Genomic DNA, 10,395 nt, shown 5'->3' with positions numbered 1-10,395 from the left:
AACATCCACTTAACTGGTTGACCCTAGACATTTTTCCAGGATCAATCCACCATAAAAGTTCTTTGTGCCAGTCCCTAATGATCCTCTTAAAAACTAAAAAATTATCACACATAACATTATCTTGTAACTTTATCACCAAACATCACTTTCATACCAGTCATCAAACATCATCACTCATCCCGTCATCAAGTATCGTTATTAGGCATCAACTCAATAATCTTCAAACCATGTATATCATCACATTATCGTGTCTTAATTCTTAAATAATCATACTTAAGAATGTCATGAACGAAGGCAATGAGCGGTGACTCTGGTGGTGACGACTGGTGGCTCCGGTTGTTAAGACCTTCTTAGGTTCATTCTTCCCTCGGTGATCTCTTTCTCCTTAACTCACGGATCCGAGAACAACAACGTACCGGCAACGGCGGCTCACGAACTCAACAACAGTGGAGAGTGACACCGACATATAATAATGTACCCCTTTTATAAAAATAATAATTAAAGGGCTCATTTGGGCTTTAACGTACGAAGTCCATCATGAGTTCGGCCAATCGAACCGAGATGTTATAAATAGTAAAGACGCGTTGACGAAAGAGCGAAAGCATAAAAGAATAACCCTAAGCCCTATTTATTTCTCAGTTCCCAAAAGCTCTCTCTCTTCAATTTTTTCTCCGTTGCGTTGTAGTATTTGCTAAAGGGGCTAAATATGAGTGATAATAAGGTATGTTGTTTGTTTTGTCTGTCTTGAGAGTTACTTCGTATGTTGTTGGCTTCTTCTTTTTGCTACCTTAAGGTTTGATTCTCAATGTCTCGAACAATATTGTTAATTGCATTGAGCTAACCAAAGAATATATATATAGGTGATTTAATTAGTTTTATGGTGTTATTGTCTTTTATTATAAGTGTTTGATCGAGTTTTTCGATATTGTTGTAGTCATGTTTATTTATATAGGCCAATATGTACATATCCGAGACACTTGATGATATCCTTTTTTTTGTTTGTTTCATGCATGCATGGCAGATAATTTTGTTTGGATCCTTTACAGAAGATGAAACAAGGAATTTTCTTGAGAGGTACTCATATCCTGCAGGAAAGTGTGTGCGAAGTATACAATTCGGTACACTGACTCCTGCTGATTGTGCCAAGTTGAAGAAAGCTGCGAGAGATAGGAGAGTTAAATGTCCACCCCCTAGCTCTGATGCTTCTAGACCTTGTAGCTCTGATAAGGTCAGTGGCAACCCTAAACCCACACCGAACCCGGAAGACCAAGTCCCCCAAAAGCCGTAAACCGTCTTTTACTCATCATTTAACCTGTAGTGTTTTTTTTTTTTTTTTTTTTTTGCTAATTGGATTTTGGTGTTCCATATAATTTGCTAAAACTAAGTTTCTATATGCTGCATCATTATTATGTACAATTTGAAACCGATTTTAGAATGAAATTCGAAAAGTAAGCTAAAAATTCAAATTGATTAGACAATCAACTGCACTCAACTAATTAGAACCCGAAATCAAATGTTTTCTATTTAATAATTTTGCAATTTTTCTAACCAATTTTCACTAACATAATTAATCATTGTTAAATCATCCGAAACTAAAAACCTGTATTATATCACAAAGTAATGGCCAAAAGACTCAATTTGTCAACAGTAATTCGTCTTTGAATATTATAATCTAACTGGCATTTGTGTAACAATTTTATGATTTTACCCTCCTCAATTGTGATTACATCAGAAACCAACCAGTAAATATTATGTTTATTCCTTTTTTGGGCGGATATATAAATAGAGGAAACTTAACGCTTTTTTACTTTGGACCAATCGAAAAAGCAAAAAAAAATGTCTCTGCTCTCTCCTCTTCCTCTGCTCCACACATTCTCCTTCTCCTCCACCGTCGCCACAAAACCCACCGCTTCTAGAATCACTGCTACTACGCCTTCGAAACTCCGCTTCTCCGTCGTCAACGCGACGCCGGAGAATGGAAACAGCGGTGGTGGCGATGACGAGGATCCGTCTTTCAACCCGTTTGGTTTCGTTACTGACAACCCGTCTAGCCGGAGCGCAATTCAGTTACCGGAGTCTCCGGCAGAAGACGGTAACGTCGGTCAAATGCTATACGTAAGTTTCACAGAACCTTCTCAGTTCAAATCTTGAACTGTAATTGAGTTCTTGAAGTTCAAATTATGATTCTTGTTTTTTGATATATTTAAGCTGTTTTGTTGTGGGTTTTAAGAGGACTGAAGATAAAGGAAAGGAGTATGGTTCAACTATCAGATCTGGGAAGCTTAGATGGTTTGTGAGAGAGACTGGTAAAAAAGATTAGTTACTGTGTTTTCCATCTTTGCTTCATCGGTTGTGTTGAACGATCACTGATTAATCAATTCTTCTTTCTTTTGTTTACGCTAGGATCAAAGGAGAGTCGTCGAGGAACCGTTGTCTTTCTTCATGGAGCTCCAACTCAGTCTTTTAGTTACCGGACTGTCATGTCTGAGGTGCTACACTTTGAATCTTGAATCATGTGTCTATATGTGGTTTTGAGTATGTTTTTGAATCTTTTATGGATTTTTCTGTGTGTAATAGATGTCAAATGCTGGATTTCATTGCTATGCACCTGACTGGATAGGATTCGGATTCAGTGACAAGCCGCAGCCAGGATATGGTTTTAACTACACAGGTTTGTTGATTTGTGAATTACGAAACCAGTCAGTATATATATGCATTGGTTCTTTTGTTTCTAATAAGTTTTGAATCTTTTCAGAGAAAGAGTACCATGAGTCGTTTGATAAACTGCTGGAAGTGCTAGAGGTCAAGTCTCCTTTCTTTCTTGTTGTTCAGGTTCGGATGTTCGTACTGATCCCATCATCTCTGCATCATACGTTAACAGTTCATCAAGACTGAACATATATCTTATGTCTGAATTTGTTGTGGTCTCCCAAGGGATTTCTTGTAGGTTCATATGGTTTAACATGGGCGTTGAAAAACTTTAGCAAGGTTGACAAAATTGCGATTCTTAATAGTCCACTGACTGTTTCATCCCCAGTTCCTGGATTATTTAAGCAGCTGAGGTGCCAACTCTTTTGCCATATTTGACCACTCTAATTGCGTGTAAACCTTTTGTGGAAGCATCAGCCTTGCTTATCTGTTCAGCTGAGGTACATACAATGCATCCACAACTCACAACATACTTGTGTGTCATTTTGTTTTCTGATGCAGGATTCCCCTCTTTGGTGAATTCACTTGCCAAAATGCTATCTTGGCTGAGCGGTTCATTGAAGGAGGTAGCCCGTATGTATCAAATTAACTTATACTCATGTGGAATTTATATAGTTATCTAATTTTTTCGATTCTAGAGAAAAAAGATATGGATACTGGCTATTGTCTTACCTCAGCTTCAAAATGATATTAGTAGAGGCTTTGACCGGACAATGTCTTCTTACTCTATATCTGTTTTGATAGGTACGTCCTGAAGAATGAGAAAGCTGATGTCTATCGTCTACCATATTTGTCAAGCGGAGGACCTGGGTTTGGTACGTCTCTAAACCAAGTTTAATGAATGGAGCATGATACACGTTACTCTAGTTTCTTATTATGATGGTTCCTTTGCAGCCTTGCTCGAGACGGCGAAAAAGATCAACTTTGGAGACACCTTGAGTCAAATTGCAAATGGGTTTTCATCAGGCAGGTATGTGCATTTTAACCTTTTTCAAATTCCCACGGCTACAGATAGGCTTGGTACTTTTGTTGAGATTTGGTTCCTTTGCAGCTGGAATAAACCCATTCTTCTGGCTTGGGGGATAGCTGATAAATACCTGCCTCAATCTATAGCTGAGGAATTTGAGAAACAGAATCCCGAAAATGTCAAGCTTCGGCTCATTGAAGGTGCTGGGCATTTACCTCAAGAAGACTGGTATGAGAATACACAATACTGCTCTGCTCTGAACTGCTTTGGTTTTTCTGAATCTTTCTGAAATTTTGATTTTTGTATACAGGCCAGAGAAAGAAGTTGCTGCCCTCCGAGCATTTTTCTGACTTTTAAATCTAGCAAACAAGGAAAAAGGTAATCACAAAGCCTTGTAACAGCCAAAATAAACTAGCAATAGTAGCATCACAAACTCTTAATAGGCATCCCTTATACTTTCTTACAAAAAATGGGAAAAGTGTTCGCTGCCCACACCAAAAAACATCTTGGAGCCACTCGGTTCTCTCAACTTTTTCTTCCCTTTGGCTTCTTACCAACTTGGCTAGTAGGTTTCTCCTCAGGTTTCCTCTTCACCGCAGGCTTTGTACCACGACCTCTCGTTTTCACAACTTTCTCTTCAGCCTCGCTATCATCTCCACCATCAGCATCAGCATCATCGTCCTCCTCGTCACTCTCTTCTGTTTTCGTCTTTGGTGCAGGCTTCTTACCACGAACACCCCTTGGTTTCTGTCCTTTCTTCGGTATAGCACTTTCATCTTCTTTTTCAGATTCTTGTTCATCTACTTCTCCACCTCCATCGTCTTCTTTGGATTTCACACCTCGTTTACCCGGTCTAACCTTGGCTGCTTTCTCTGCGTCTTTCCCAGAAAGTTTCTGCAGCTCTGGAACATAAGCTGTTGTCTACAAATAAAAAGAACCAAATACAAAAACAGTTCTTCAGTTCACTACACAAAACAATCACACACAAAGAACAACACCTAACAACGCATAGATATACTTACCCTTCCACCAGCAGTGATGAAATCAATCTTCTTCCCTGCATAACATAACCAAAAAAGACTTTACTACCAACTATATAAACCAAACAAATGACAATTCACTCTCATAACATTTAAGCCATTATCATTGGGATTATCAACTGCAGTTGGAGGTTGAAGATCAATATATCAGAAGTCTTTATGAACTGTTGCAGGTGGATAAAGAGTTTTGAGTGTGAAATTGGGGATTCAAACCATCAACAAAGGCCTTTCCTGGCTTCTTTTCCCTATCATGAAAAATCCAGTTTCTAGGAAACTGACTACTGTCTGCATCAACTTCCACAGCTTTTTCTATCACCTGCAAAAACCCATTTTTTCCTTCATTAAATTAATAGAAAGATGGGTCGGAAAAGCTTACCATTAACTTTCCCTGGTTTTTTCCCCACCGAAAATGAAATAACCATTCAACAGGAAACTCTTTGCTATCAGCACTGACTTGAACCGCATGTTGAATGACCTACAAATGCGGATTTTTTTCTTTCTTTCTAAATCCCCCAATACGCAATGCATCATGCATAATAACAGAGCCTTTGTCAATCCCATGTTTTGTAGGTAATGTTTTAAGAGTTACCTCTTTGATGGATGTGTGCAAAGCTTCACATTGCTCTTTGGAGAGGCTAGAAGCAGTCTGCAACGGGTGGATTCTGGCCTGAGAAAAACAAAGACTATTAGAATTACTCGCACAGCATGTAAACAGTTTCTTCAGTCATCAAATGTACAGAGTTGAGATCAAAAGTGGATACTTTGTGAATCAAATGTGTGGTTACATAGATGTTTACTTCATTTCAAGTGTAAGAGTGTAAAGCTTACTTACTTGGTACAGCACTTCATCAGCGATCCAATTCCCAATACCTGAAACAAAACCCTGCAAAATGGAAGAGATACATAATCCTGTAAATGAGAACTTTTATATAAAAGAGAGGAACACAACTATAATAAAAGCTTTGCAATATAAAAGAAGATCATTTCGACGGCAGGCTTTAAAATGTCATAATAGCCAACTTTTAATTGTTGTGATAAGTGTTTAGGACAAGAAAGATCTACACAGATGCACAAAAATGAAAGAAAACTGAATTTAAACTCTGAACCTGATCAAGGAGTAGAGGTTTTATGGTTATTTTCTTTTTAGCTAAGCTTTCAGCAAATTCCTCAACTGTCATAGGCTCCAATAATGCATCAGGACCAAGCTCTGATATCGGACGCACAGAAGTTGGCTGCAATAGCATACATAAACAATCACTAAGTATCTGCAGCGAAGCTTATACTAAAGCAAAATAACTCAAGATCTAAGCATTTATACATTTGCTAGAAGTCGAACTTTGGCAAATCTCCTCTTATCAGTAAATGAAAGCTCCAGACCATCATCAAGCTGTACACAAAATCATAATCCATTGTGATTAAAGCACATTTTTCAGGTTCGTGATCAGTTTAAGGAAAACTATAAATTTCTCAACCTCGACGAAGAACTTTGAGTACTTAGATGGCCACTCCTCTGTGTCCTTTACAGCAGACCTAAACAAATATTGTAATACATATCAATCTCATCCAATGAATCTTATACTTAACAAAGCAAATGTAATAAAGACTCCCTAAACCTCACCTCTTATACTTAGTAACTGCAACGCCTTTGATATAAATAGCACCAGCCATACCTGGAAGAACACACAAATAAACAAAATCAAAACCAAATGTACGTTTTACGAAACAATAAAGCCAAACAGTTTCACTTCTTTTTAAAGAATCAAAGCAAAAAGGTTTAGCATTGAACTCTAAACAGTCCTGAATTTTAACAAATGTCCGATTTTGATGTACATTAATTCCATCAAATGTCCTGAATTTTAGATAAAATGGAAAAGTAAAACCCTGAATTTTAGATACCTAAAGAACACTCACAGAACCAAAACCAATCTAAGTTGTAAATTACAATAAAGCTTAACACTTTCACTCCCTTTTTTATATGAATCAAATCAAAAAGGTCGTCTAGTATTGAACTACGAACAGTCCTGATGTGATTTGATTCCATCAAAAGTCCTGAACTTTAAGATAGTAGAACGGGGAGAGGGTAAAACCCTAAATTTGTAATTACCGAATTGGAAAGAAGGGAATGGCGGGGAATCTAACTCGAGCCAGAGGTTTTTGCCCTTTCGGCGAGCAGAGACGATGGTTTTGCCGAGGATTGAGTTTTCGAAATCGGACGGCAAGATTCCATCGATCACTTTGGTGTCGTCGGCGATGATGACTCGCTTTATCTTCTTTCCAAGACAATTTTCCTCTATTGCTCTCCTCGCCGCCTCTACCTCCGGTAGCTCCGGCATCGTTTTCTTCTCGTCGGCGAAATTAGGCTTTTTGTTCTCTTTTGCTCCCCTTGGCGCGGTATGACCAACAAAAATACTATAACTAAAACACTAACTATACTAGTTATGTATATATGTATCCCGTAAAACTGTAAACATCTTCTTTTGCCTTCATTAATAACTAATTCCCGTCGAATGAGTAATTTCTGCATAACATCAATCATCTAATTATCTCTGTCTAATTTGATTATAATCTATCTAATATAATTATTTTCTGCTTTTTTTTTATATACCGATTATTTCTTTAGTCAATAAATTATTATTTTTGTTATTTAGATATTTAAATAATGAGTTTATGATGTTTTACAATAACTAATGCACAAATTTATAATGAAATCATAAAATTTTATTTTAAAATTATATACTTAAATGTTTTTTTCTTTTTTGCAAGATGTCGCTTGGTTAATTTGTAGCTGTTAATTGTTGCATTGAGAAAGAGGTAGATGATGTGGTATGCTCTAAGATGAATTTGGAGTTTGCTGAGGTGGATACAAGAAGCGGGTTCAAATAGTCCCTTTTAGTAGTAGTAAATTTTGAAAAAAGGTTAGGGCAAAGTAATTAATAATTCTCAACCGAAAATCAATAAGAAAAAGCAATAAATAAAAATATCTATTTGCAAAGTAATTAATAGATTACATCTTGATCCTACTTTTCTTTCTCGTGTTCTATTAAATTAACACGAGAAATTAATTATTGAATTCAGTATAGCTAAACTAAGACATAAGAATAATATGCATATCCTTATTGAACTAGTAATCCCAAGATTAACAGTTGTTAATCTTTGAATAAGGATATCTATTTCTGTAGATATCATTTTTCATAAATAAACTTTTTTTGATTTTTTCAATTTTGGCTTCTATTAATTTTTATTGACCATTTTACTTTTATTTGAAAAATATTGAAATCAACAAGAGTTTTTAAAAGATTTTCAAATGATTTATAAAGGGTTTTTCAAGATTTACAAGGTTTTTTGAGGAATTTCGGGAAATGTTTTTGGTGCAAATGTTCTTGTCATAATTTTTTGCCGGGAACATTTTTATATTATCGCACCCTGTAGTATAACATGAAATTTTTTTATGTTGCAAAGTATAAATCACTTTAAGTTATATTTATAATATATGATAATATTATAAACATTAAAAAGTAGATATTTACGTATCGAATAATAAATTTGGTAACGGGACAAATATTAAAACATGAATATTTAATACTTGATCTTTATTCATGGTTAATAGAATTATAGTATCCTTTACCCGTTTCTAAGATCACGACTACCTTTCTCGAGACGGGACAAATAAGGGTAACTGGTATTAGTTTCTATTTTTATACAACTAAACGTTATAATCTAAATCAATTTAAGAACTTCAACTTTATATGAAAAATATTTTTTTCCACGGTTACAAATACATAAGTGTCTATTTCAATTTTGAAAATAAATAATTTTAATTATATTTATACATATTTAAAACAAAAATGCATAAGTGTCTTTTTTTTTTTTGAACAAAAATACATAAGTGTCTATTTCAAATTTTTATATCTTTCATTATATTTAAATTTACACAAATAATTTTTTTTTCTTTTAACTCTGTACGTCATACTTGGATGATTAATTTTCAGATAAACACTTACATGTTTTTCATTTCTTCTTCCACGGGTTCTGTTTGTTTTAATTTCAAAATGATTCATGATTTCGTTAAAAAATTACGAAGAACATTAGGGTAAGTTAACATGTAGAATAAAAAAATGAATGGTCAATACTGGACATAAACCCATTTGAATTGCATTCACAGACAGATCATAGGACTGGAAAATTCATTCATAAGAAAAATCTGATACATAGAGGAAGAGACTAGAGGAGAAAGGACAGACCGGAAATGGGACGAAAGCGATGTATTTCCTGTTCCATGATAGATACATCTAATTAATATACACATAATAATCTAAACTAAAAGCATCCTAGTATATGGTATTTGCATGTAATATCAATAATGTGCACACATAAATTATATATTTAAAATAATATTATTCTAATGTATACTTATGAATTTAAAATTTGTATGAAAATATTTATACCTAGTCAAAAGTAATATGGAATACACACATTTAAAGATTTTTCTCTCTAGCTCGATCACAAGGCGAAAATGTTTGGTTGGTCACTACTCACTAATAATTAATGAAGGAACATATGTGTTTTTGAGTGCAAGAACTCGATTATCAATATGTGTGAAGTGAACCATATATCTAATTAATGTCGTCTTTCTTTTTCTCTTTTATTATAAAATGGTAAGTTCATTGATTGAAGCAAACTTTACATAGGACAAGGGAATAGTTGAACAATAAGAATAAAAAAATATAGTATACGTAATTAATCACATTTTCTCGTTAGCAAATTGGTGTTTCTAATTTACGTTCCATCTTTTGCTTCTTACTATGCATATATTGATCATTATATATACGTTAATCTTTGGTCTACTAACGAATTGGATGGCTTGTAAAGTAATAATTATATATTTATATAAAAAAAGTTACCACAGTTTGGTAGTAGTACCATCACAAAAGTGAAGAAACGAAACTATGTAGATAACTTATTCACGAGCTAGTCACGCTAGTGTACTCATCATAATTAACAACGATAACAAATCACTATAGATAATGCACGTACTGTCTTTCTTTATGGTAGATATTTAGTTTTGATGATTGGGATAGCTTCAGTTCCAACCAGAATTTGACCTCATCGGTTACGTTACGGTAGGAGCGACTTCATGACCATTTCTCCAAGGCTACACATTGGCATAACACAATATTTGATATATGATGTTTATATTATATACCTTGAGTATGGTACGAGTAAGACTTCTCCAAAGCCAGCCTCTTTAAGGGACACAACAACTTCTTCATTATATTTTTTTTTTTGTCAAAGCTTCTTCATTATATTTTGTGAATTATGTTTACTCAATAACACAATATTTGATACCATATAATTTCAAAAGTACGGTGATCAGTAACAGAAAAAAAGACTATATAACTATTATATCCTTTTTGTCAAACTATAGCTATTGTATATTCATCTTATATATCCATTGAAAAGAGAGTAAGATTAGTTCAAACCACCATTGAGATTGATTTTAATTCATATTCATGTGCTGATGAATTAAACTAGGGGGACAAAGGTTAAGTATATTTTTACTTATTTATTATCTGTCTCCAATTATTTTCATTATAATTTTTATTTAAAAATAAATTGTAGAGAAATGAACCTTCACAAGGTATAACCTCCAACTCCAAAGTAAGCTTATTGCCTTAATTA

At 34.5% G+C, this 10,395-nt stretch overlaps 2 protein-coding genes across 7 annotated transcripts; one reads left to right on the top strand and one right to left on the bottom strand.

Moving 5' to 3' along the window:
• The first annotated feature begins 1,776 nt into the window (after positions 1-1,776).
• LOC109124422 (uncharacterized) lies at positions 1,777-5,547 on the top strand. 3 transcript variants are annotated; one of them, XR_766416.2, is made up of 13 exons: positions 1,806-2,115; positions 2,231-2,306; positions 2,404-2,489; positions 2,578-2,671; positions 2,756-2,832; positions 2,935-3,062; positions 3,211-3,282; positions 3,454-3,524; positions 3,604-3,679; positions 3,761-3,904; positions 3,987-4,054; positions 4,258-4,437; positions 5,287-5,547. XR_766416.2 is itself a non-coding variant. In XM_010502548.3 (12 exons), the coding sequence occupies exons 1-11, from the start codon at positions 1,837-1,839 to the stop codon at positions 4,024-4,026; spliced, it is 1,143 nt and encodes a 380-aa protein (XP_010500850.2). In that variant the 5' UTR covers positions 1,777-1,836; the 3' UTR covers positions 4,027-4,054; positions 5,287-5,547. The 3 variants fall into 3 exon arrangements, 2 of the variants coding, with proteins under 2 accessions (XP_010500850.2, XP_087363149.1); XM_010502548.3 differs by lacking the exon at positions 4,258-4,437 and having other exon boundaries at positions 1,777-2,115; XM_087507023.1 differs by lacking the exon at positions 5,287-5,547 and having other exon boundaries at positions 4,258-4,641.
• On the bottom strand, positions 4,052-7,266 carry LOC104778169 (formamidopyrimidine-DNA glycosylase). Of its 4 annotated transcripts, none has more exons than XR_015594581.1 (10): positions 6,821-7,266; positions 6,335-6,386; positions 6,189-6,246; positions 6,035-6,103; positions 5,823-5,948; positions 5,549-5,599; positions 5,306-5,383; positions 4,930-5,191; positions 4,699-4,733; positions 4,052-4,597 (listed from the first exon to the last, which is right to left on the bottom strand). XR_015594581.1 is itself a non-coding variant. In XM_010502550.3 (10 exons), exons 1-10 carry the CDS (start codon positions 7,047-7,049, stop codon positions 4,510-4,512), a joined length of 885 nt encoding a protein of 294 aa, XP_010500852.2. In that variant the 5' UTR covers positions 7,050-7,266; the 3' UTR covers positions 4,052-4,509. The 4 variants fall into 4 exon arrangements, 3 of the variants coding, with proteins under 3 accessions (XP_010500852.2, XP_010500851.2, XP_019099501.1); XM_010502550.3 differs by having other exon boundaries at positions 5,093-5,191; XM_010502549.3 differs by having other exon boundaries at positions 4,930-5,032.
• Positions 7,267-10,395: the final 3,129 nt, after the last annotated feature.

This window comes from Camelina sativa, chromosome 3 (assembly GCF_030686135.1).
Source record: "Camelina sativa cultivar CO46 ecotype springtype chromosome 3, ASM3068613v1".
NCBI classification, from domain to species: Eukaryota; Viridiplantae; Streptophyta; class Magnoliopsida; order Brassicales; family Brassicaceae; genus Camelina; species Camelina sativa.
Note: the sequence above shows the minus strand (reverse complement) of the source record. Positions and strands in the feature narration are given on the sequence as shown.

Bases quoted from the DNA above. Each gene is read 5' to 3' on its own strand.
- LOC109124422 (XM_010502548.3), top strand. From the start codon at position 1,837: ATGTCTCTGCTCTCTCCTCTTCCTCTGCTCCACACATTCTCCTTCTCC. The intron at 2,672-2,755 runs GTTTGTTGATTT...GAATCTTTTCAG, and splicing joins ATATGGTTTTAACTACACAG to AGAAAGAGTACCATGAGTCG. The intron at 3,283-3,453 runs GTATGTATCAAA...CTGTTTTGATAG, and splicing joins TTCATTGAAGGAGGTAGCCC to GTACGTCCTGAAGAATGAGA.
- LOC104778169 (XM_010502549.3), bottom strand. From the start codon at position 7,049: ATGCCGGAGCTACCGGAGGTAGAGGCGGCGAGGAGAGCAATAGAGGAA. The intron at 6,104-6,188 runs GTTGAGAAATTT...TTTTGTGTACAG, and splicing joins ACTCAAAGTTCTTCGTCGAG to CTTGATGATGGTCTGGAGCT. The intron at 4,598-4,698 runs GTAAGTATATCT...TTTTATTTGTAG, and splicing joins TCATCACTGCTGGTGGAAGG to ACAACAGCTTATGTTCCAGA.